This window comes from Hesperophylax consimilis, chromosome 1 (genome assembly GCF_061612785.1).
Source record: "Hesperophylax consimilis isolate HC1 chromosome 1, BYU_Hcon_1.0, whole genome shotgun sequence".
NCBI classification, from domain to species: domain Eukaryota; kingdom Metazoa; phylum Arthropoda; class Insecta; order Trichoptera; family Limnephilidae; genus Hesperophylax; species Hesperophylax consimilis.
In genome coordinates this window covers 37,488,392-37,516,237 of record NC_142836.1, presented here as the reverse complement: position 1 = coordinate 37,516,237, position 27,846 = coordinate 37,488,392, and the positions used below count along the sequence as shown (strand labels likewise).

General features: G+C 38.1%; 1 protein-coding gene across 1 annotated transcript; it reads right to left on the bottom strand.

Annotated features, from left to right (window-relative positions):
- Positions 1–11,619: 11,619 nt before the first annotated feature.
- On the bottom strand, positions 11,620–25,437 carry Sec8 (exocyst complex component secretory 8). Its single transcript, XM_089638547.1, has 17 exons — positions 25,263–25,437; positions 24,820–24,981; positions 24,163–24,332; positions 22,258–22,411; positions 22,044–22,155; positions 21,329–21,489; positions 20,509–20,847; positions 19,568–19,695; positions 19,312–19,488; positions 18,315–18,489; positions 15,938–16,143; positions 15,670–15,742; positions 15,106–15,237; positions 14,606–14,782; positions 13,976–14,125; positions 13,692–13,883; positions 11,620–12,270 (listed from the first exon to the last, which is right to left on the bottom strand). The coding sequence occupies exons 1-17, from the start codon at positions 25,317–25,319 to the stop codon at positions 12,106–12,108; spliced, it is 2,730 nt and encodes a 909-aa protein (XP_089494673.1). The 5' UTR covers positions 25,320–25,437; the 3' UTR covers positions 11,620–12,105.
- Between the last annotated feature and the right edge of the window lie 2,409 nt (positions 25,438–27,846).

Below are 27,846 nucleotides of genomic sequence, written 5' to 3'. Positions count from 1 at the left end.
GTGGCTTGCAGTCCATAAGATCTGAGAGGGTGTTAGATATGTATTTACTCGGAGGCACCTATCTACCAGTGGCTTGCAGTCCATAAGATCTGAGAGGGTGTTAGATATGTATTTACTCGGAGGCACCTATCTACCAGTGGCTTGCAGTCCATAAGATCTGAGAGGGTGTTAGATATGTATTTACTCGGAGGCACCTATCTACCAGTGGCTTGCAGTCCATAAGATCTGAGAGGGTGTTAGATATGTATTTACTCGGAGGCACTTATCTACCAGTGGCTTGCAGTCCATAAGATCTGAGAGGGTGTTAGATGTGTACTAACTCGGAGGCACCTATCTACCAGTGGCTTGCATTCCATAAGATCTGAGAGGGTGTTAGATATGTATTTACTCGGAGGCACCTACGAGTATCTACCAGTGGCTTGCAGTCCATAAGATCTGAGAGGGTGTTAGATATGTATTTACTCGGAGGCACCTATCTACCAGTGGCTTGCAGTCCATAAGATCTGAGAGGGTGTTAGATATGTATTTACTCGGAGGCACCTATCTACCAGTGGCTTGCAGTCCATAAGATCTGAGAGGGTGTTAGATATGTATTTACTCGGAGGCACCTATCTACCAGTGGCTTGCAGTCCATAAGATCTGAGAGGGTGTTAGATATGTATTTACTCGGAGGCACCTATCTACCAGTGGCTTGCAGTCCATAAGATCTGAGAGGGTGTTAGATGTGTACTAACTCGGAGGCACCTATCTACCAGTGGCTTGCAGTCCATAAGATCTGAGAGGGTGTTAGATATGTATTTACTCGGAGGCACCTATCTACCAGTGGCTTGCAGTCCATAAGATCTGAGAGGGTGTTAGATATGTATTTACTCGGAGGCACCTATCTACCAGTGACTTGCAGTCCATAAGATCTGAGAGAGTGTTAGATATGTATTTACTCGGAGGCACCTATCTACCAGTGGCTTGCAGTCCATAAGATCTGAGAGGGTGTTAGATATGTATTTACTCGGAGGCACCTATCTACCAGTGGCTTGCAGTCCATAAGATCTGAGAGGGTGTTAGATATGTATTTACTCGGAGGCACCTATCTACCAGTGGCTTGCAGTCCATAAGATCTGAGAGGGTGTTAGATATGTATTTACTCGGAGGCACCTATCTACCAGTGGCTTGCAGTCCATAAGATCTGAGAGGGTGTTAGATATGTATTTACTCGGAGGCACTTATCTACCAGTGGCTTGCAGTCCATAAGATCTGAGAGGGTGTTAGATGTGTACTAACTCGGAGGCACCTATCTACCAGTGGCTTGCATTCCATAAGATCTGAGAGGGTGTTAGATATGTATTTACTCGGAGGCACCTACGAGTATCTACCAGTGGCTTGCAGTCCATAAGATCTGAGAGGGTGTTAGATATGTATTTACTCGGAGGCACCTATCTACCAGTGGCTTGCAGTCCATAAGATCTGAGAGGGTGTTAGATATGTATTTACTCGGAGGCACCTATCTACCAGTGGCTTGCAGTCCATAAGATCTGAGAGGGTGTTAGATGTGTACTAACTCGGAGGCACCTATCTACCAGTGGCTTGCAGTCCATAAGATCTGAGAGGGTGTTAGATATGTATTTACTCGGAGGCACCTATCTACCAGTGGCTTGCAGTCCATAAGATCTGAGAGGGTGTTAGATATGTATTTACTCGGAGGCACCTATCTACCAGTGGCTTGCAGTCCATAAGATCTGAGAGGGTGTTAGATATGTATTTACTCGGAGGCACCTATCTACCAGTAGCTTGCAGTCCATAAGATCTGAGAGGGTGTTAGATATGTATTTACTCGGAGGCACCTATCTACCAGTGGCTTGCAGTCCATAAGATCTGAGAGGGTGTTAGATGTGTACTAACTCGGAGGCACCTATCTACCAGTGGCTTGCAGTCCATAAGATCTGAGAGGGTGTTAGATATGTATTTACTCGGAGGCACCTATCTACCAGTGGCTTGCAGTCCATAAGATCTGAGAGGGTGTTAGATATGTATTTACTCGGAGGCACCTATCTACCAGTGGCTTGCAGTCCATAAGATCTGAGAGGGTGTTAGATATGTATTTACTCGGAGGCACCTATCTACCAGTGGCTTGCAGTCCATAAGATCTGAAAGGGTGTTAGATGTGTACTAACTCGGAGGGACCTATCTACCAGTGGCTTGCAGTCCATAAGATCTGAGAGGGTGTTAGATATGTATTTACTCGGAGGCACCTATCTACCAGTGGCTTGCAGTCCATAAGATCTGAGAGGGTGTTAGATATGTATTTACTCGGAGGCACCTATCTACCAGTGGCTTGCAGTCCATAAGATCTGAGAGGGTGTTAGATATGTATTTACTCGGAGGCACCTATCTACCAGTGGCTTGCAGTCCATAAGATCTGAGAGGGTGTTAGATGTGTACTAACTCGGAGGGACCTATCTACCAGTGGCTTGCAGTCCATAAGATCTGAGAGGGTGTTAGATATGTATTTACTCGGAGGCACCTATCTACCAGTGGCTTGCAGTCCATAAGATCTGAGAGGGTGTTAGATATGTATTTACTCGGAGGCACCTATCTACCAGTGGCTTGCAGTCCATAAGATCTGAGAGGGTGTTAGATGTGTACTAACTCGGAGGCACCTATCTACCAGTGGCTTGCAGTCCATAAGATCTGAGAGGGTGTTAGATGTGTACTAACTCGGAGGCACCTATCTACCAGTGGCTTGCAGTCCATAAGATCTGAGAGGGTGTTAGATGTGTACTAACTCGGAGGGACCTATCTACCAGTGGCTTGCAGTCCATAAGATCTGAGAGGGTGTTAGATATGTATTTACTCGGAGGCACCTATCTACCAGTGGCTTGCAGTCCATAAGATCTGAGAGGGTGTTAGATATGTATTTACTCGGAGGCACCTATCTACCAGTGGCTTGCAGTCCATAAGATCTGAGAGGGTGTTAGATGTGTACTAACTCGGAGGCACCTATCTACCAGTGGCGTGCAGTCCATAAGATCTGAGAGGGTGTTAGATGTGTACTAACTCGGAGGCACCTATCTACCAGTGGCTTGCAGTCCATGAGATCTGAGAGGGTGTTAGATATGTACTTACTCGGAGGCACCAATCTACCAGTGTCTTGCAGTCCATAAAAGTAGAAAAGCTTCGCCTGTCTTAGGAAAATGACTATGAAACTTTTTACGTGATGTAATGCATGAATTAAAAAAAGTCAGACATTTGAGTTAGAATACATATTCATAATCAACTTTAACTTTCATTTGTCAACCTGGCCATAATTATCGACAGAAAACTACCAAAATATTCAATGTTATGCAATTACAATCGAAACACTTGTCATAAAGCAATGCACACAACTGCTATCTACTTGTGTTATTCAGAAAACCTAATTATTATGAAATACCTAACTATCGTAATTATACATTCACCGAAACTAAAATAGTAGGTAAGCACTTTATTTCTGGAATAATCAGACAACATTTATATCGGTATGTACCTAGAAAGTTGAAAAGTTATTTGTTTACATTCAGAAATGTGGAGACACAGGTACGATAAACACATACATTACTGACATTAGTGACATTCTTATCTGAAATAATGGTAAAGAAATACGTCTTACCCGTTTTACTTGCAAAAGTTGCCTTTTTTCCAGAATGTGAAAAATGTTCAATTTAAAGACAAAATAATGTATTTTTATCCTTTCAGCTGGCCATTTGTCATTATATACGTATTGTACACGGTGTCCGAAAGCTCATGGTACAGTAAATAGTTGGAGCACCCAAGTTTATTCGATTTGAGAATTTTGAGATCGATAGGTACAAAAACTTGTTTTTATTATTTTCGGTATCTTTGGGAATAAGATTTTAAAATACAATTAACTAGCTGATGATGATGTAATTAAAAAATAACAAAGCCAATAACACAAGCTCAAAACAGTTTATTCTACAAGGGGATGAAATAATATAATGCCCTGCTAGAGACCATTAAAATTACACCAATTAATAAATTCAAACCGGATTTTAAGAACGTTAAGCAAGATAAAATTCAATGACATGTAGGTAAGTTATAATTAGTAATTCGTTCACAAATGTTCAGATAACTCAAATAAAATATATTTAATCTGATAAAGAAAAACTTCAACTTCGGACCCAACTCACCAGTGGCGTCCATAAAGGATGAAAATCGGGGCCTGCCCTAAGAAAAAAAGAAAAACAAGTTTTTTTCTTAAATGAGTGCTAAATATTTGCTATGTCGCAATCGTTCTCCATTGATAAATTGCTTCTGTATGACAAATTTACACTGTGAGATAAAAAAATGGCCATTTTCAAAATATTCAACGCACAATTCATATCCGAACTTGAAACTACACACAGCCTATCTTTGATCGATAAATGCACGCCATACCTACTCGAATACGAAAGCTAAAACATATTTTTTTAAATCAAATGTGATGTGGATTCAACAATTTGCAGACACCGTGTTTAATATTAAATTGTTCAAATACTAGATTATAATTACATGGTAAAATAGTGGTTTATCGAAGAGATCCCTGAACACTGAGAACAGTCACCCATTATCTCTATACATTCTATATTCTATGTAAGTATACCCTTGAGGGCGCATTATCCCTGGAGGCAACTGAAGGTCGTTTACAGGATTTTATACCTGTTTTACTCGGCTATATAATTAATACACTTAACATGAAAAGCTCCCGCGTCACGGCACCTAATCGAAAAGGATACCATCAATCTTGACCTAACTAACCTAACACAACAGTGAAAAAATACGGAATACTTTTAACGATGAACATTACGAGAATTAAGTGTCGTAAAATCAAATAAAAAATACCTTAAGGCAATGCATTACGTCGTTTAATATTTTAAATCGAGCCGGTATCAATAACACCCCTTACGTAGATGGCGATAAGGTTTAAATTCCCGCTTAACACCATCCGCCTGTTTTGATTTATGCAAGAAAAAAACATGGCTAAAAAGTGCCTTTAATTTTATTTTGTGGATGTTCAGGCATAAATGATGAGGATATTTATAAATAACTTAATTTGCCACATTATACAATAAAATTATAACCGAAAATGGGTTCGTAAGTAGGAGATTTTGAACTTTAAAGCAGTTTTCATAGGCCTCATATATTATTTTTTCTGGGCTTATAAAAGCACTTATCTAAAAAATACTCGATTATTTCAAAGCCCAAGATTCATTCTACTCGCAGTATTTAATTAAAGCATCTGAAACATTTCTAGGTGACCAAATTTTCAAACCAAAAACACATGATTTTGCATTACTACGTAGTGCATCGCCTTAAATTGAGAATATCGATGGCCTATCATACACATGTGCTAAGTGCAATTTGAAAAATTATAAAATGTACAGTAACAAAATCAATTTGAATATGCGCGCTTTTTATTCATTCTAGATGTTGTAAGTAATGTAAATTTACTCACGAAACATCTATTTACAAAGTGAGTAATCTTGATAAACGCTTTACAAAACATCTAATTGTATTTACTTAAAACAGCACTTAACACATTTTGCATGCATTGATACTGTAAAAATATAATCCGATGTATGTTGATATGAAACGATGGTTAGGCCAGGATACTACGAGGGCTTTTTAAACTAGGAGGAACATCGAATTAATTTTCAAATGTGTGTGAAAATAAATCAATTAAAAGGGGTAATTAAGAAGAGTAAATGTGTTTACATTTGAGCTTTACACAAATTCAAAAGTACATAATTTTTTAATACAAAAAAGGTAACTTAGGTTATTGCGATAATATATATTTACTATGGCGTAAAGTCCATCGATGGTACTGGTGTCTACTTAACCCCTCCAGCATTTTATACTGGAATCAATTAATAAATTCATAAAAATACCTAAAATGAATAATTCTTATTTCGCGCCGCTATCGTAACAATCGGCTTAACTTTAAAAAATATTTCTAATTTTTATTATAATGAACGAGATAAAAGTGAAGGTACAGTTTTCTTACAAATTCCCCAAACAAAACAAATGTGTTTTCGAAATATCGAGTTCTCTCAATTTTTCTATGATTGGAATACAAAATGTGGTTAGCGTTTTTGACAACATTTTTCGCGTTTGATATTAAAAATTAATTATTTAGAAATAGTTATGTTTATTTTAAATGTATACACAGGAAAGAAAATTTTATCTAGTTTCTAAAGCAGTATTTATTTTTACGGAAAAATAAAAAATTCAGATGTATATAGCACATTTGAAATACACAGAAAATATTTCAAACTGATAGTAAGTGTTGGAAGCACTGAATGGGTTAAAGATAATATTTAGAAGGGTTTGTAACAAGATATAATTATATTTTTAATAAATGTAAAATGCAGGTGCTGTATATTTAAAGATATATAAACAAGTAAAATAATTGCAAACAGGTTCGTAGGCAGTAGGTAGGTACGATGTTGTTGACTTATAAATATTACAAAACCTTTTCGAGAACCTTTAGCATTTTCAGATTTCGAGGGTTGTGACATGAAAAAGTTTGTGAAGCGCCGTACTGTAATTATATTATAAGGAAACGTATTTTATTACCATACAAAATGTAAGGACCTGCATAAGCGATGTTTTATGTAACAACATAATGTGTAGAGTTGGTGAGAATGTATCTTTTTGTTAATTATTGTTCTTAATGGTAAAGTTTTAATTTATGTTTTTAGTGTAATTGCACTTCTTCATTTAAATAAATCGAATTCAAGGTAGTCTTCGATTAACGATGCCATATCGAAACCATCTTGATGCGTGTCCAATTGCGCCTGTGTATTGTCAGCGGACCGGCCTCTGGAGGATTCGACCATTCTTTCATCATCCTTGGAATCAAAGATGTTTATTACTGCAGGCGCGGGCGTTGCAACACTCTCGTTTATCGGGGAAAAGAGGTCTGTTTGCAGGTTGATCTCCTGGTTTATTTGATACACATTTCTAGGTAAGTTAGCACTATTAGCAGAGTCATTAGAAAAATTGATTCCCTTCGGTTGTACGCGACTCTCAACACTTATAGCACTATCGGTATTTGATACAGTTCCTCTTATATTCACTATCACGGTTGGCTTTATCACCATTTGGGATTCTCTGTTACCAATTTGACTTAGACCAGACAAATTATTTTCATGGAATTGAGATGAGATTTCCGATGAAGGAGGTAAGCTTGTGTGTTGTTCTGGAAGTTCTTCAATTTGTTTTTTCTCCATTATCTTGTTTGCTGGACGTGGTTGGGGTTTATTGCTATACACTGGAAGTTTATTTTTTATAGTCGGTTGTGGCCTTTTAGGTTTTTTAGTGGTCGGATTCTTTTTGACATTCTCGGGTGTTTCTGCTTTGATGCCATCTAAAAAAGTGTCGACTATTCTTAATTTCGAATCATTGAACGTCGGTTCAAAGGTAATTTGCAACGATTTAGGCTTAAACCATTTGTAATCATCGGCGGGCATTGCGTACAATATTCCGTGCGGAAAGTCGTCCTCGGCGACTTTGGCATTAATTATGATTTCGTCATTTTTACGCGGGCTCCCGTTTAAATTAGATTGCGTTTGTTCCGATGAAGATGCAAGAAATGGCCAGAATTTTAAATATCTATTTGGAAGACTATTACAAGACAATGCCAACAAAAGAAAACAGAAGACATCCTTCACCTGAAACAAATAGAATTACCTTATAAGCCGAGTGCCTAATTTAAAACCAATATGTCGAAGCGATACCTATTTCATGTGAGTAGGTACCATATCAAGAGGACGAGAAAAATTCCCCCTCCAGTTGGTAGCTGTTCAACCATAAACAATTTGTTTGTTCTCTATTTAAAAACAATAAGGGACGCGAAAACCCAGTGATATTTTGTGGCCGAATATTATTATTTTTACAGTAGGTACCTACACATCGCGGTCCAAAAAGCAATTAGACTGTTAGACAAAAATAGTTAAACACAACTTACGTTTAGAGTCATGTTTGTTCACAGTTAGCGGTCCCGACAACTACTGGATCCTGCGGGAAAAGCGCAGATGAATAAGCTCCGGTATTTCTAACACTCGTCCGGTAGGTTTACCCACAAACGAGAAAATCTACTCTAGTAATATGCAGTTATAAGTAGCAGTAATAAGCCCTACCGATATACATTATACATCGGGATTTGTGCAGATTTGAATAGGTACCCACCTACCAGCCTGCCATCAAGCTATCACAGGGTAAAGAAGATTTCTATGATTTATGGTTTAAATGCAACAATAATGGTAATAAAGCTAGCCACACACCGCACGAAAGATAATATAACCTCATATTATAAGTGGGCATACAATCCCATAAAACCGTCAGATATATTACCATCTGTGAAGACCGAAGATATTAGATCTTTGGTGAAGACTGTGTGCGATGGTGTGACGTGGTATAGGCCACGCCCGTATATATTATGAGGTTATCTATCTATATTAATAAAAATGTTAATATTCGTTTGTTGAAAATATTAAATCTCCGAAAGCTCTTCACCAATTGCTTTGAAATTTTGACGTCGTTGCATTCGAATACGCGTGTGTTTTTATATACCTATATTATACAGATGTTACCTGTGTAAAAACGTGCTTTTTTAAAACAGTGCCATCTGTTGGAAGTAAAAGCAACACGCGCTATTGTTTCTCCATCCGCACAGACAGACTGAGCCACAGCAATACAGCTAGTATAGTAATAAAATAATATATTCCAAATTTTCACATACATTATAAAACTTTTTCAATAATATTTCTCACTTAAATTGCAACTTGTTTATTCAACTATTTGAGTGTAAATCTTTAACAGTAGCGGTTCGTGCAATGAGGCAAGGGAGGCTGTGCCTCCCCTAAAAAAACGTAGTAAAAAGAAAAATACTATCGAAATACATACCACAACTTATTTTTTAAGGCGCCGATAATACCTAACACCTAATACAGACCTTAGCGGTTTTTACTAGTGCCAGGCGCCATTTGGCTCAGGGCCGCCCCTGTTCACATCGCATTGATAAATGATTTGATGCAAATAATATTTTTGTATTTTCCAGGAATGCAAGCTTTAGGGAAAAATAAATAGCCTACGTAATACTAAGGGCGATGGGGGGGGGGGGTTGAACCCCTAAACCCCCCCTTATATAAGCCCTTGGTATAGGTAATTAAAATATATATATATATATTGGGTTGCGATTGTGAGGGTCAATTTTACTATATTGTGAGGGTTATGTCTTCGATTGTGAGGGTTACTTCTTAGTCAAAATATTTTTGAATGTAGAAAAACTTGATAAGAAACTTAAGTTGCCAGCATAACAGACAAAAATATACAACATTCGCAATGATTTCAGGTATCGAACCTTAACATTCTCGAGTTTTGATTTCATATTATAGTTATGGAACAATAAATTTGTAAACGAATAAAAAACCAAACAAAAAGTATTGCTATCCGTCCAAAGGAAATTATAATTTGCACACTTTGATTATCTTTATCTTTATTACGTCTAATACTTACACTTCATATTGTATAAATATATTGCGTAGTACAGGTAACATTCAAAGTGTCCTCTAATTTCCCCATCCCCATCAAGGGGACATGGAGGCGTTTGGGAGCCCCCCAGGACCGGGGGCCCGAGGCGGGCCGCCCCCCCTTTAGTCCGCCACTGGTAACATGAACAGATTTTTTGGCCCTAAACTGGACATTGGTAGAAATATATATACAGTCGAACTTGGTTATAACCATAACAATCACGGCAATAATGAGCAATTACAAAACAATATTTTAGTTCAGGCTTATCTTCATATAACGAGGTCGATTCACTGATATACCGTGCAAATAATTTCTGAATACACGAATGGGTCGTTGGTTTGAAAAAATAGATTATTCTCAAAGTAGGTAGTAACAAACAAAGTGGCGGGAATTTCCTATCCCGTTGACGGGACGGATTCATATTTTATGGCATTACCTGTGTAAGATTGCCGGCTATTTGAACCATTGGGCACAATGTAAAATTATCATAAAATCTGGGAAAGTCATGTAAAATTTGAGCTTCACAAATTTGTTTCCTTTTTTACGTCATCTTTTGTATTACAACTCATCATCAATTATGTTTTAAAAACAAATAAATATGTTTATGAAGATACCTAGCTACGAGTACCTACATCCCTACACGGGATATATTTATGATAGTGATGGACAACTCTGTCCAGCAGAGCTTTGCCTATTTTTCAAACATGCCGCAACCTACAAGCAGTTTTTTTATTGTTTTCGTCGAGGGGGGGGGGGGGGTTGACAGCGAAATTCAACAGTTAAGATGTCTCTTGAATTTTGTGTTATGCAAACCGGTTCTTCAAATTTGGTTCAATTTAGGATATGCAGCGTAAATTAACCAAAAAAATGTTCACAGCCAGGGTTTTCAAGAATTACCCCAAACATTGAGATTTTTCTCTATAGCCATGTGGCCGTATGAAATTGACATAGGGGCAGCGGGTTGTGCATCACTGGTTTGTGACAAGTGAATTTTTTCAGCCGAAAACCAAAACAATCCCACAAGCTAGTTATTTATGACAAGTGCGATTTTACAAGCGGTAGTTCCAGTACGCACAAGTTAGTGATAAAATGATAGACAATTTAGTGATATTTTTCTTGGAAGCCTTGAACCAGGAGATGATAGTTATAATGCGATGATTGTTTTGAAGAAGAAATTGTGATGCAAGCGAAATCTTTAACACAATCATTGAAAATAAATTTGAGTAATATAAGTTTTTTTTTATTATTTATTTTGTTAATAGGTAATACCTACTCTTATTTTGAAAATATACTGCACTTTTGCGAATACATTGATAGTAGAGGCATTTAGGTAGGTACATACGACTTCTAAAAGACCTATTCTGGATATAATGATTAACAGCTACATATAAGGAGAAAATTTAGTCAGTACCCTCGTGCTCGTTATAACCATGTTTGACTCTATACATATTTTTTTTAATGTAACTCCCAACCGTCTGGAGCCAGTGAAACTATGACACCCCCAATTAGGGTATGGTGTGAGTTTGAAGGTAATGAGGAGGGGAAGGAGATGGGTAAGAGGAAGGTGGGTGAGTACCTGGCTATTCAGATCTGATCACCAAACACGGCTAAAAGCCATTCCAAGCAATGTTTCAATTCTGAAACATTGCTTGGAACTGGTGGTCTTACATGTTTATACATACTTACATCTTAATTTACATTACACTCTCAATATCGCCCACTTTAAAACGTGGCACAAGTATACTATATATTATTTGAAATTAATATATTATGAAATAACACAAATTCATCAAATAAAATTTTCCTGCGCACACCGGGATTTGAACCGGTGGCCTTCAGTAATAAATTAAATTAAATATAATGGTTTATGGCTGCCAATGGCATCAATGCAACTAAAAACTGGGGAATTGTTTAGTAGGAGTGGTGCAAAAAACAGAGTTCGTCCGCATCTCAATGGGATTTTTCGTTGTCACGACGATTTCCTTCAGGACGAAGCAGGAAATAATAAAACAAAAACTATTAAAAATATTTTTATTAAATAAATTTAATGTAAGCAATAATATTAATTAGTCTATAATGTTTTCGTTTTTCTTGTTTGCTTTAAGCTTTTCTTAATCTACGATCTAGGTGCTTTCTAGGTCTATAATATAATAATGATTACAGTGAAACACCCTTAAGAACCACATAAGAATTTTTCTGTTCAAAGCCTAATTCATTCCACATATTATAAGGTTTTCCGACATTAGAAGTGTTTGTTCTGGTCCTTAGAAAAACTTTATAAGGGAGTTTCACCGCATGTATAATCCATAAGACAATGAAATATTATGACTCAAAGCACTTGTACATATATTATAAAAGACCATTAGCATCCTTGACCTACTCAGATTATAAATAATTTGTAATTTCTTTTTATATTAGTTTTCTGGCAGAGCAGCTATGAATATTTTGCACAAAATAAACTTTCATTAATTGTGGGCGCAACAGCAATCTAGATGTTTTCCCTACGGTGGTCAAGCTTCATTGTTTATTGCCAAATTTTGGCTATACAGTCACTCCAACATTTCCAAGTAAATTTGAAAGCTTCGCAAGGTTCCCCTTGTGTACAGAATCAGGCAGGTTGGTAACCTTGGTAATAACTTGAAAAGCGTTCATGTATTCCAATTCTGAAAACGATGGACCTTTCTCCGCTACCATCAACAGAATTTCCTGAAAGAAAAACACACTTTGTTACTTTTTTGCTTTTTTGTATGGAGGACATCGGTGTCCCATCTACAGCTGACAGGTAGGAAAATCAGATACCTGGGTATCTAGCACGGTAGATCGATAAAACCAAATATCAATACGATATTGATGAAATCTGTCATCTATGGTCGGTAAGTGATATTTGCGAGCACGGTCAAAATATGATTCCGACAGTTGGTAGACAAAAGTCCCCGCTTTTAGCACGGCTTCCAGGTGTCAGATAAGCTGTCAATATACATAATTTTTTTAATAATGTCATTCGTTATGCAAAATAACTGGCTTATTAGTGAATGGAGGTGAACTAAAAATTGAAACCAATCGTATACACAATCCATAGTTCATTTAAGATGCTATCAATTGATTCCGTTCCAGCTTGGAGAAATGAAAGTTGTTGGTTATGAATAAAGACCCCATTAACTAATTAACTCTCATTTTAGTGTCAAAAAGTACATGCGTTCTAATTAATTCTATTCAACATAATTCAATATTTCTAATTGACATTGTCAATTCATTAGTATTTTCAATTTTTACGTAGCCGTTTGGATGTTACGGAATGTAAATTCATAGACAGATTCGCCAGTGATGCCATCGCATAACGATTCCCAAACATCGTTAGTATCGGTTCAGGTATCGACGGCACAACTGTGCTTGGGATATTGATATAAGATGTCGGAAGTTAAGTCTATGGATCCAATATTGTTAAGTTAACAATTTGATCGTGCTAGATCCCCTGGGGAGCTATGTTGTGGAACCGGTAGATATCGCCCAATGAAAAAAACAACTCTATTAATAGCTACTATCAAAGGAATAAGGTGAAACATAGGGATATGAGTTTATGGCCTAATATTCAATAATAATAATAATCAGACTGCTTTTACCTATTTGTTGCTAAAAGCCATTTAAATCAGAAATAAATTGGAATAGTACCTACAAGGTTGTAATGTTTCAAACAATTCAATGACAGAATCGTTGATCAGCACCATTTTGAAAATTTTACATTTGAACATTTAACGTTTTAACAAATTGCGATCAGTTGTCATGCAGAAAAGTCATGTTTTTATGCATGTCCTTGAGGTGATTTTGCACAAAAACAACGCTATACAAATGATCCAAATATTATTATTATTATTAAATTTATGTCAGCTGATTACAATTTGATAAAAAGCAGAAACAGACAGATTGGAGTTTAATGTCGAAAATTGAAAATTAGCTCATCAAATGTGACGAGAGAAAAAATTAAACCTTAGTTAGAAATGGGCAGATGGTGGAGGCAATATGCATAATGTTTTGGAGAGTTGGTAACTTTTTGTAACTGGATAAAATAGAACATAAAAGAACAGATTAGGTTAGGTTAGGTATTTCTTCAATGTTCTGTATGTAAGCACCTCGTGTGTCATGTTGAGCATGTGCAGGTAGAGGGTGGCCTTGTGCAGGCCCTCGGGGGACAGGTGCGCGGCGGTGAGGCAGTGGCGAAGGGGCTCCAGCTGAGCCACCGCGCCGCACACTCCATCGCCGCTGCCGCGCCACAGACCAACCACCACGGCCGACATCATCTCACCCAGGCCCTCCATCACGTACTGGAATTATAAAATAAACCATACATTAGCAAAATAATTTACCTGTACATACTACTGGTTTGCGGAATGTCTTAAGTGAATGTAATACTAACAAGAAGCCTCCTGTGCTGCAGTATGGGCCCGAGCTGTTGGAAGAAGGCCTGAAGATGTCTTGCCAAGCTCACAGTGGGGGACTCCCCCGTCTGTCCGTTCACCAGCCAGGAGTTAAGGCGGCCCAAGTAGTGGAAACACTGCATTCTCACCTATGGAAAAAAAAAATATGTATAAATATTGGTGTGATTTTACAACCCAGAAAGAACTTAAAACTTTAAAATTATAAAACTTATGGAATGCCCCTGGTTAATAGACAAGTTCAAAGGAAATCAAAATCACAACCTCCAGATTTTATGTTGACAAGAGCTTTAATCAACCCACAGTAAAATTAACTAATATGTACAACACTCAACAAATCAGGTCAGACATCAACCATGTGCAACTCGATTTTGACATCTCAAATTATAATAATACGCATCTGGATGAAGAAATATATTTTTTGTTGAGTATTTCAACATAATAGAATGAAGAATAAGCCGCATTTGAAGCCCGGGTTCAATACCTTTAGATCTATACACTCTGTGAAATTTCGTATATGACAGTGGACTTGACTTTCCAAATTGTATATTTGTGCGTAAGCCGCGGTTATTGGCTTAGCATATAATCTATTGTGAGTTTAAATACATTACCTCGAGGTGGAGCAATAGAAGGCAGTTATCTGACAGAGAATGGAAACCAGTGGCCATGTTGGCTAGTTCCACCAGCAGAGCATCGTGTGAGTTTGGCCGCCGCTCCTTTCCCGCCTCCTTCTTCACCACCCCCTCCTCTAGGCCCTCCCAGCTCTTCACCTTTGTGGCCAGCCATTCCTAAACCACATATCTTTTATAACCTCACATTTACAATAAGTTATTATTACATAAAACATATTAATTCCCTTTGTGAGAATGAACTTTTCAACTACGGAACTGATGGATGTGTTGAGAAAAATCAGAAAAGAATATATTCAAATCCAAACAATTGATTAAATATATTTTAGTAGAAAATTATTTTAATTCTATATTTGAAATTTGCATACATAAATGGCTGATGTTTGCATGCCATTTTTAAAAGTCGACATATGCAAGATCTGTGATTTTTCAACTAGTATATATAATAATATAATCAAAACAAAAAATCGGAATCAACTTACCATTGTCTCACACATAATGGCGATGTCACGTAAAGTATTTACATTGGAAATTATCTCTTTTTCATTGACATTTCCATCGCCAAGACTGGAACCTAATATTTCTGCTTCACGTTCAAAGCTCTGCTTCATGTCCTTAAAAGAATACACAGCAAATTATTATAGACCCTAATTTCGATTTAAAAAATTGGGAAAAGTTGCCGAATTCAGCCTCACTTGCGCATTTTACAAAAAAATAACACTTGATTTCACTACTGGAAACAACTACATATTTAAGTCGGGGGTGATGTAAAACTTATACTAAAAAGGTTTTAGGTTCGTACTTGAGTTATTTCAAGAATTTATGCGTATTTCCTAACCTTCAAGCTTAACCTTGATTGATAAAAAATGGAACTTTAATGCATCTTTTACTATCTCCCCTGACATAAATAGTTATTTATTGTAGTAACTAAGTTGAAACCAAGAGCCATTTGAAAAAAATTTCCTCACTAAGCGTGAGGCAGAATTCAACAACTTTTTAAATTTTTTTCAATTGTTTGTTATTATTAGAGAAATTATTGAACTAACCTCTAAAATAAAGTCGTAATCCTTTCTTCCTTTGGCAGGTGAATGTTTCAATAAATTCCAGTTAGGTAAGGATCTAGAAAATGTAATGATAGTTAATTATTTAAAGGTTTTTATGTCCCTAATTTCACTTAATTTTCAGGAGAGCAAAAACATTACTTAATTTGAAAAAAGAGGTCGTTTTACTCTCGTGTTTTGCCCTGAAGCGATTTGGCACGCCTTTTTACCACGGAACAGCGTGTATAATAATATAACCAACTACTTTAATTACTTGAGGAATCTGGTGATGTCGTCGTCGCTGAGCCAGAGGTGCGACCTTGCGCGCGGGGCGAGCAGCGTGGTGCGCCGGCGCGCGGCAGTGGCCAGCACCGTGAGCGTAGGGATTACTGCCCCCCGCACCACGCCCCCTCCCATCACGCCCAGCCGCAGGGCGTCACGCAGCGCCCACGAACACGCCTCCCATACAGACACTGCGCACTGGAATTAAGGAGTGAGGTTATGTCATCTTTATGCTATTTCAGCATTACAATGTTATAGCCCCGTTTCAAACTCGAGATATTAAAAGGGATGTGTAACAGAAATAGAAGTTATGAAACAAGTTAGAAATGAAGCTCTGAAGTGTGCTCATTAGTATTGTTAAGGAGACAGTCCACATAACTCCCGTAAGCACTCAGACCATAGATACATTGTCTCCCATTTATCCCTCCGATTGTAGCCCAGTCCCTCTAATAAAGTTGACCAGGCTTGTCATTGGGTATTCAGTTATGTCTTAATATGTCTTCCCAGGTATGAGATATTTTCCCATTATGGGTGAATTTGTTGTTCTTCAACCTCTTCACAATTCCTAGAACATTAGGAAGTTGTTTAAACAACCGGGTTGTTAAACAACCGGTCCATGATGAATTCATAACAGAACTTGAATAGAACTTTCACAGAATTTTGACATTGTAATTTGATAAATTGTTCAAATTCTGTGAAACAACCCATCCATAATGCTTGTGACTTCAAACAGCTCCATGTGCTTCCTGAGGTGGCAGTGCCCTGTAGGTAGTCCTATAATGTGTTTACAATACAACAACACCTCAGCGAGTTTCTATCCGAATATTATTTTTTTTTAATGTTAATACCGCTCAAGAGTCCAAGCTACTCTAACTGACCGGAGTCTGCATGGGACTATGGCATCCTCATTTGCGTCCGGAGTCTGAGTGGGAGACTATGGCATCCCCATTTGCGTCCGGAGTCTGAGTGGGACTATGGCATCCCCATTTGCGTCCGGAGTCTGAGTGGGAGACTATGGCATCCCCATTTGCGTCCGGAGTCTGAGTGGGACTATGGCATCCCCATTTGGGTCCGGAGTCTGAGTGGGAGACTATGGCATCCCCATTTGCGTCCGGAGTCTGAGTGGGAGACTATGGCATCCCCATTTGCGTCCGGAGTCTGAGTGGGAGACTATGGCATCCCCATTTGCGTCCGGAGTCTGAGTGGTAGACTATGGCATCCCCATTTGCGTCCGGAGTCTGAGTGGGAGACTATGACATCCCCATTTGCGTCCGGAGTCTGAGTGGGAGACTATGGCATCCCCATTTGCGTCCGGAGTCTGAGTGGGACTATGGCATCCCCATTTGCGTCCGGAGTCTGAGTGGGAGACTATGGCATCCCCATTTGCGTCCGGAGTCTGAGTGGGAGACTATGGCATCCCCATTTGCGTCCGGAGTCTGAGTGGGACTATGGCATCCCCATTTGCATCCGGAGTCTGAGTGGGAGACTATGGCATCCCCATTTGCGTCCGGAGTCTGAGTGGGAGACTATGGCATCCCCATTTGCGTCCGGAGTCTGAGTGGGAGACTATGGCATCCCCATTTGCGTCCGGAGTCTGAGTGGGAGACTATGGCATCCCCATTTGCGTCCGGAGTCTGAGTGGGAGACTATGGCATCCCCATTTGCGTCCGGAGTCTGAGTGGGAGACTATGGCATCCCCATTTGCGTCCGGAGTCTGAGTGGGAGACTATGGCATCCCCATTTGCGTCCGGAGTCTGAGTGGGAGACAATGGCATCCCCATTTGCGTCCGGAGTCTGAGTGGTAGACTATGGCATCCCCATTTGCGTCCGGAGTCTGAGTGGGAGACTATGGCATCCCCATTTGCGTCCGGAGTCTGAGTGGGAGACTATGGCATCCCCATTTGCGTCCGGAGTCTGAGTGGGAGACTATGGCATCCCCATTTGCGTCCGGAGTCTGAGTGGGAGACAATGGCATCCCCATTTGCGTCCGGAGTCTGAGTGGTAGACTATGGCATCCCCATTTGCGTCCGGAGTCTGAGTGGGAGACTATGGCATCCCCATTTGCGTCCGGAGTCTGAGTGGGAGACTATGGCATCCCCATTTGCGTCCGGAGTCTGAGTGGGACTATGGCATCCCCATTTGCGTCCGGAGTCTGAGTGGTAGACTATGGCATCCTCATTTACGTCCAGAGTCTGAGTGGGACTATGGCATTCCCATTTGGGGTATGTTGTGAGGCTTAAGGGAGAAGGGAAGGGAAGAAGATGAGAAAGAGGAAGGTTTGAAGTATTTCAAATATTGAGTGGTTGCCTGGTTTGTTTATTAGACCACTATCTCTTTCCGCTCAGCGGACCATAATAAATTGGGCCTACCTTGAACAGTGTCTTATTGTTGTGCGGAGTGACAGCCACCAGCAGCAGCTCCCGCCAGGCGCCAGGCTGTGAACAGTGCGCGGCCACCATGGCTCGCAGTGTGCTGCTCACACGCTCCACTTGCGACGTGCGCACCAGCTCCGCCAGGAACATGCGCAGCGTGCACTCCGATACCCTGGAACACACGCAGACATCAGTCAGATACATAACAACTGCTATCTAGCCGGAGGCCTTACCTCTACGAGGCATGAGACGGCCATTTGGGACTCTTCCCCCTGCATTCCTTTCAATATTATTCCGTGTTTGATTTCATTACAATGTATGCCCTTTCACTACATAATGAGGAATGACAAATACAAGATAACCCACCTGATATTTCAGGAAAACATCGATGGAAGACGTAGAACAGGAATATCACCAACAGAATAAAGAAGAAGTGCCTTCCATACAAATTTGAATTTAAACAAATGTTCCATTTAGTTCACCAGCCCAGCGCTCTGTCTCACTTACACTCGCATAGTCGATATATTACATAGTAGATCTTCATCCCTTTTGACTCTCGTAAACACAGTTTTGTATTGGAAATTTAAGCCCAGATTGGGCAAATATTTGGATCGTGAAATATATCCATTTGGCATTTCTTGCCTTCTTCTTTATTCTTTAGATCTAAATAGCCAGGTACTTCCCCACCTTCCCTTCCCCATCTCCTCCCCCTCCCCACTTTCTTCAGCCTCACAACATACCCCAAATGAGGATGCCATAGTCTCACTGGATCCAGGCGGTCGGGAGCAGTTGAGACTCAAAAAAAACTTGGCTTGGAACCTATGCGACTGATTTCTGTTCAGCTGAGTTTTACCGGGAAGAGTGAAGATTTCCCTGATTTTAGCCAACAGGAAAGACACCAGAAAAAGAAGATGACTGCCTGTTCACTAAGCAATATACAAAAGAGTAAAAAACTATACGCATTTAAAAATGTAATTCATTATAAAGTATTTACCCAGTGCTAGACTCCACTTGTGCCAGGAAGGTTTCCAGGAGGTGGTAGATGTGCGCCAAGTGCTGTGGGGATGGCACGCAAACTAGCTTCCATTTGATACCTCCTGCTGCCAATTGTTCCACCCCTGCTCCAGTATTGTTATTCAGATTCAACTTTAATAGGCGAACTTTCTTTTTACTGAAAATCAAAATAGAATTTTACAACAATATAAATGTAGATTTCACAAAATTACAAAATAAGTATGACTTATGCCTACCTTTGTGGCTTTTTCTTTACAAAATATGAATTGATGTCAAAATTGACTGGCTGCTCTTGATACACTAGTTTCTGGGTGTCTTGATTCACTCTTTTGATATCCATATACTCGATCAGCAACAATTGCAACTAAAAAATAAAAAAATTATAATGTGCATCAGAGAATAATAACTTTTACAGATTTACACAACATCAAACTCCATAGCCAATGGTGGAAATGATATTGCAAGCTGAAAATAGACAAAAAGAGCTGTGCAAATTACATAACATTTTTTGCTGCTTCTGAAAATAAAATTTAGGTTTAAAGTCGTAGCTGAGATTAGACTTTTCTAAAAGATACAAATTTATTTTTTAAGTATTCCCATAAAAATGTGACTCTCAGCCATATTACTAATTTTAACCACTCGAGTGATGAAAAAACTGGAGCAATAGAGATTTCCGGAGTTCGGTTTTAGATTCGGCCACGCTCATTCCGAAATTCATACCTATATATAGCGAATATTTTGATGTGGAAACACCCGTGAATTCTGTATTTTAGTTACAGAAATCGCCCTACCTTGTACTTATTTGCGGAAATATTGAATATTTCTGCATGTTGTCTATTGTCTACAGGAAATGTGTATAGTCACAGACAAAAAAATGCAATTTAAAAAAAATGTGCAATTTTTACGATTTAAACACAAAACATTGTCTAGTTCTAGTATATTGCATGAGAGGAACGTTGGTAACATCTTTTAGTATTGAATAGAAGCTTAATCAAGCTAGCGACTAATAGATGATTGTAGGAAGTACAAAATCAATTCATTTTAATTCATAAAATCACCTATCCACAACTACCCAAATGTGGGTAGCTGTCGCTCAAAGCAATTAGTGGTGCTACCCTAATTTGGGTAGCTTCTGCTCAAGTGTTTAAAAAAATAAATTATATAAAAACAAACTTACCACCGACTGAACGGACTGCCAATAATGCTTCATCGGGTACAGCTCTATCCCCGCTATATCATGCTTCTTGATTAGATTCTTCCAGGCTTCCAGCAGCACCTTGTGCCTGTCGGCAATAAGGCGGCACTGCTGCAGCAGAACGCCCATCAGCTGCACCAGTGGCTGGGCAGCCTGTGCATCCTGCTTCTCCCGCTTGGACATGTCCACTTCCGTCATCTGCGCCTCGGAGAACGGCTGCGACTGCGTCACAGGCAGCTGTGATGTTCCGAATTCTAGGACCTGTCGCGACGCTCGAGAGAATACTTCTATCAGTTCGGTCTGCATCTGAACCTTTATAATCTGTAACATTCGATTAATTAAATATATTCACAAAAATAAATAAGTCAATTCTGTTTTACACGGTAACACAGTCAACAAAGCATAATGGTAATATCCATTCTTATTAGAATCCTAGATTTTTTCCCAGCACCGTGCATACACTTCCCAATATAGTGTAGAAATAAACAGTGATGTATCTTGATGTATCGTGACTGCATACAATAGAACTTATTTCCCATTTTCCTCTAGGTACATAATGTGTAGGAAATTTTTGTATAATATACAGTTTACATTATGTTAAATCGCCACTACTTTTCTAAACATAGTAAACAAAATAACTCGTGTCTTGGCTGGAATATTGACTTAGTTAAATTACTAGGTCCGGTTGGTAGCTGATTTGACAAATTCCGCTGCTAGCCAAGTCCTCCATCATTCCACAAGCAAAAGGGTAGTAGCAGTGATGTATGACTTTCTTTTAAAAGATAAAATGAAATAAACTAACCTCTATGGACTCTTTAACCTTATTAATGGCAGCTAATGACTCTATTAACAGGGCCAACTTTAAATTTAATGTTCTGTTTTCCTCCGTTATTTTAAGCTCTAACTGTGGAGTTATTTCAACACTTTCTTCATCAATTTTTATTGTCGCTATTCTTTGTCCTTCTGAAATGTTAAAATTTTAAAAGACATCAAAACTTAAAACTCTACAAGATTAATATTATCACTTGATATTAACATAATTCAAAGTCTTTCCGCAGGTAAAATACTGTAGATGAATTAAAAGGGAAGATAGGTTACTAAGACAACGCGCGTGGTTGCACTGCACTGGGTCCAGTGGACAAGCTGGTGATTTACTGCGTTTAGTTTCACACATAAGCCCGTCGGTCAGACAAGCGGTCACCGGCTGCCACAAACGCACACATATTCACAACATATATTCTTTGAATGGCTATCTCTTTCTAATGTTTTCCGTTCATTTAGCTATGTATGATGTTATTTGTAGCCATTTCATTCATTCACACAAATTCGTAGTGGCTATTCTTTTCTCACGCGTTTCATTATTCGATTTCAACCTAAAAACAGGAACGTGCCATATTTATTGTTTGATTAATTTGAACATAACGCGTCTGTGTATTTATGTCGACGATAAACATTTAAAAAAAAAAGCAAATAAATACAAAAAAAAACAGAAGTAACTAATTTAAATAATTTATTACCATGTTTCCTTGAGGTGTTTTGATTTTTTTGACCATTTTCTTCACTATTAACTTGGTACAATGCTGTATTGAGTTCTGCAAGTACACGGTTGTAAACTAGTTGCTTTTTAGCCTGTAAAAATAAACACAACATGTCATGAAAGATGAAAGTGCCGGAGGCAATCATAATGTAATTTTTAAAAAGAGAAGGGAGGAGATCTTTGTAATTATTTACCTCCAAATCAGTTCTCAAATGCTGCAAGGCCTCCACCTGGCACAGACTGGTCTGAGCCGTTACCAAAGCATTCTGTAAAACAGTGGCCGCATTCAAATAGTGTCCTTTAGATAGATGGCCATTTAGTTCTGCTCCCACCGCCGTTAGTTGGTCACTACAAATAGTCATGAAAACAAATTTGTATAGTCAAATAAAATAAAATCGTATAAAGCAAATGTTGGTGTGGTAGCGGTACCTACCTCCTTGACATAGATAGGAGGCGAGAATCATCCAAGTAAACAAGTTACTACAGTTGGCATACCACAATGTTTTAAATTAATGATAATAATTGGATTCTTTTATTTTTTGTTTTATTCATTGTATTTTTTTTTCAAGGGTTAATTTATCACTACGACAAGGTAATTCCAAAATCAGCTTTTACGAGCTACACCCAAAATCATAACTTTATTATTTCCTCATCCAAGTATGCCACAACACGTTTTATGTGTTTGTGTGAGAGTACATGTATGCATACATGGGCAATGAAATAAGGTACAGTTTTGTGTGTAACTCTAAAAAGCTGATTCAGAGACACCTAGTTGTAGTACCTAACCCAAAATTTATTATTAAAGCTGTACGGGCTACCAACTAGGCTCATTTGGTGTTTTAATCATTTTTTTTCATAGCTTCTTAAAAGTGTCAATAATCCATGGAAAAACAAAGTAATAATATTTATTACTGTCATGAAATTACTAGTGGACCCCGCTTGACGGCCGGCATAGTCCAGTGGTAACGCATTGGACTGCCATTCCGAAGGTCGCGGGTTCGAACCCGGCGTGCGCAAATAAATTTTATTTGATTAATTTGTGTTATTTCACAATTAATTAATTAAAATAATATATAGTATATTTGCGGCACGTTCCAGAGTGGAAGATACTACCAGTATCGCCCTGGTGTAAGACCACCATTCAGAATTGAAACGTTGCTCCAAATGGCTTTAGCCGTGTTTAGTGACTAGATCTGAATAGCCAGGTACTTCCCCACCTTCCTCTTTCCCTTCCCCACTTACCTTCAGCCTCACAACATCCCCCAATTGGGGATGCCATAGTCTCACTGGCTCCAGACGGGAGCAGTTGAGACTCTTGTGAGGTATTCACTATAAAAAAAAAAAAAAAATACTTCGCTATTGCTAATGTCTTTCTCGGGCGTCTCCGACTTCTTCGGCCATTCACAACTGTATACCACAATGTTACTGTTAAAAAACTACATTACATTGACTTTAATTCGACTCCCTATCTCATTCCGGTGCAGAGATATTGCGTTGAGTATTCCTCTACCATTCTACCATTTAAACATCTCTAAACACTCCTGGCACTAATAAGAACACACTTTGAAATCTTCAGCGATGTTTTGCGAGCACAAACACATGCTGAATTTTTATACATTACTAGCTGATGTGTACCCGGCGTTGCTAGGGGACTTATAAATTGTTTGGGGTAAAGTTTAGAAGCTGTGAGGCCTTTTTAAGAAATACTTGTACAATTCCGTAGTACATTATTTGGATGAATCTTATAAAGTTTAGTTAGCGTTACATTTTTTACGACTTGATTACAAAACATCAACTTTCCTCTACTTTCTACAAATATAATATGCATGTGTTATGTATATAAAACTTTCGGAAGAAATACTCTAAATGATAGAAAACCCTACCACAATCTGTTGCACAGTTTAGAAAAACTAAGCGCACAAACAGACAGATGCGGATAGCTACTTTGTTTTATACTATTTAGAGAAGATTAATTACTTATTATTACTTGGTAAATAAAAAAGTAATTGTCAACATTTCCAATGTGGAATGAACAGGTGACAGGAACATGATGCGTAATCTACTTGAATGAAATTAGAGGAAACAGAAAAGATGCATACATTTGCGTAAGTAGCAGCAGGGCGTGGCGGTGTTGGGCCCCTTCCTTGGCCAGGCGGTGTAGCTCGGCACGGCGCCAGCACAGCAGCTCCTTACAACCGGCAAGCCGCGCGCGCGCCCCCCGCACGCGCAGGCGGCAGGCGCCCACCACTCCGCTCACACCACCAAACACCTGAACACAAGCAGATAATTACTACAAGGAATCCATGTTTCTTAAATATACTCTTCCCCAAAAATCTATAAATAGATAGAAAGTAAGATATTTGAGGTCACAATGTCAATAAGCGCTGTGAAGATGATATCTCCCATAGTCATTTACACATAATAACCATTTCCAAACACACCTTTGACGTAAATAATCATTAGCAGGTACAACTCATACTATCTTCACAGCCAGTACAAGTTTACGGTAAATTTATAGAAAATTATTATCTATTTATTTAGAATTATATGAAAGAAAGAATGGGGTATATTCTCCGACAAGAGATTATCTGCGTAGAAAGCAAGAACTATGTCATTAGTTTGGTTTACATCTGCAGTTCCTGATTTCACAGTGTGCAATTTCTCGCTATTGTCTTAATACTTCTTTTTCAAGAATAAAGAAAACATTCCTATTCAGCAAAAACAATATTTTAACTGAATAATATGTAAAACATTACCTGCATAACTTGTGCCAACTCACTGTTGTGAATTGATACAAGCTCATCAAGCCTTTGGTCACATTTTTTGTACTCTTTTTCAAGTTTAGCCTTTTCTCGGTCCCGTTGCTCATTTGTTTCACTCGCTGAGAGTGTACGGATAACTGACATCAACAGTCCACTCTGTAAATACAAACGTTTTAAAGATAACTGACTTAATCAAAGTTAGGATCTGTGAGTAATCCATTACTAACCATATTATAAATGACAAAATTTTAAATAATATTATGTTGGCCTTTTCCTGTAATTTATTGTTCATAAAAAATTCTGAAAGTATCTTCAAAAGATCTAGCATTCATCACTGTAAATCATTTTATCAATTGGTGACCGAGGTACTCATTAATTTAGGTAGGCGTCAACATTATATAAAAAATGACAGATGAAGAATGTATAGATTCATTTACCGTTTCTCTCCCTTGTTTCATACCCCTAGGGGGTTTTATCGGAGGTGGTGTGGACATGGTTGAAACTATTTGAAAAAAATTATTTCAATAAAATCATAACGCCGCAAAATCTTAATCGTTACAAGCTGATAAAAAACATAAAAGTGGGATTGACATCTACTGATTTTGACATATTGAATTCTATCATAATTCTATGATAATTTCACCATAGACATATGAGTATGAAGATACAGTGAATCCAGCATGTCTAGAAATGTATTAAATTGGAACTAAATTTTTCATTACTATGGCAACACCGAATTAGTTGCTTTGTCTATGACGTTTCGTATGTCTGTCATGTTATGGTCATGTTGCTCCGATTTACTGTCTTAAATCCGTGTATGATCCGCTCATTTAATAATTATTTTTTCATTGTTTGCCTGTATATTGTTTGAATTTAATTAAAATGAACAAACCGATACGTAGTGGTGCAAGAGAAGTTATATACAGCGTTTTTCAACGCTGCCTAGCCGAATATCGCGCGAAGATGCTCCTATCTAATTTAGAAGATGTTTACAAACGAACTGCAGAAATGACTGGTACGTAGTATAGTTTTTTTAATAAATTTCATTAGTATTAGAAGATTTATGCCAATTTTCGAGCGATTATAACCGTTACAATCTGATTTGAGGTTATGCTTAACAATCCGAATTTGACATTTCCTTTTGACAGTTCATATGAGGCCACAGGAAAAAGGGAATAACTCAATTAAAAAAAAAAATTTGCAACTTCTTTAAACTCATAGAAAAGTAACTTTTTTCTTAATTTTATCTTTCTTTCTTTCTTTCTAAATGAATATTATCTAGTATGTGTTTTTTTAACTATAATTTTTTTCTATAATACTAATTTTAATGATGTTTTTCACACACAGGAAAATCTGAATCAACGGTAAGACGAATCGTCAAGGAAGGGGAAAAGGCAGACGGAAAATTTGAAACACCGGGAAAACGGAAAATAGGACGCCCTAAAAAAGAGTTGGATGATTTTGATATTTGTGCCATTCGACAAAAAATTCATTTTTTTTACATAGTGCGAAAAGAAGTCCCAACTTTAAGAACATTACTAACTGTACTCAAAGAAGACATTGGATTTGATGGTAGCCGGGAATATTTAAGAAGAATTTTGCATTCCATCGGCTTTGTTTATAAAAAGTGCAAAACAAACAGAAGTGCTCTTATTGAAAAAACAAATATTGCGGCGAAAAGAGAGCATTACTTAAAAATTATCATGGATAACCGAAATTTACCTGAAGAACTGCAAAAAAATATTATTTACTTGGATGAAAGTTATATCCATTCATCCTACAAGCTAAAGAAATGCTGGCAATCTATGGATGTGACAGGAGTTCAACACGATATTTCAAAAGGTAAGCGCTGGATCATTGTTCACGCTGGAAGTGAAATGGGTTTTGTCCCTAATGCCCTATTAATTTTTAGTGGAACAAACAAAAAAGAGGATTACCATTCTGAAATGAATGCACATAATTTTAAAAAGTGGGTTGTTGAGAAGCTCATACCCAATATAGCAGAGCCCTCCATTATTGTCATGGATAATGCGCCTTATCACAGTGTTGTGAGAAACAAGGCATCAACAACCTCAACGAGAGTTAATGACATAAAAGCATGGTTATTACATAACAACATTGTTTTTGACAATTCATTAAGGAAACCATCATTGTTGGCTCTGGTTAAAATGCATAAGCCAGAGCCTGTATATGATATTGATGAAGTATTAGGAGAGCATGGTCACACGGTTGTAAGGCTTCCCCCTTACCACTGCGACCTTAACCCGATTGAGCTAATTTGGGCACAGGCCAAACGAAAAGTTGCATCTCAGAATATTGGAAACACGGTCAATATAAAAGAGCTGACAGAAAATGCTTTTAATAGCATAAGTGCTGATGATTGGAAAAATTGTTGCAAACACGTGATGAAAATTGAGGCAGAATATTATGCACGAGGCAGTACTCTGTATGATGATATCGATGAACTGATAATACGTTTAGATGAAGATGAAGATACGGAAGAAGAAGAATCGCATGAGGACGAAGATAATAATTACATGTCAGGTGTTGAATTAATAGACTCAGATTTTTAAATACCTTTTGTACCTACGTTTTTATAGCGAAATAAACGCCCACTTAAGACTTGTTTTGTTTTATTTTACTTCCATTTAAATTACAGTTTTTTGTGCAAAATTTTTGAAAATACAAATACGTTATGAAATATGCATTTTGGCTGAAGTGTTTTTTTTTTAACATACATTCATTGTCCTATGAGCCATCTTGGTGTTGCCATTTAAAACCTAGAAAACGATTGCAGCGCCATCATTTGTTTTCTACACTTAAATGTCGAGCTGTAGCTATGCCTTGATTCTTTAACCGGGGTAGGTTAGTACATTTGGATTTGCTTCGTGTGTTCGTACTTTGTGGGTTATTATTTTAAGGCGATACCATACGTAGTAATGCAAAATCATGTGTTTTGGTTTGAAAATTTGGTCGCCTAGAAATGTTTCAGATGCTTTAATTAAATACTGCGAGTAGAAT

Coding starts and splice junctions, on each gene's coding strand:
- Sec8 (XM_089638547.1), bottom strand. CDS start 25,319: ATGTCCACACCACCTCCGATAAAACCCCCTAGGGGTATGAAACAAGGG. Junction 24,982..25,262: donor TGAAACAAGGGAGAGAAACG/GTAAATGAATCT, acceptor TTGTATTTACAG/AGTGGACTGTTGATGTCAGT. Junction 14,783..15,105: donor CCATTATGTGTGAGACAATG/GTAAGTTGATTC, acceptor TATGTGGTTTAG/GAATGGCTGGCCACAAAGGT.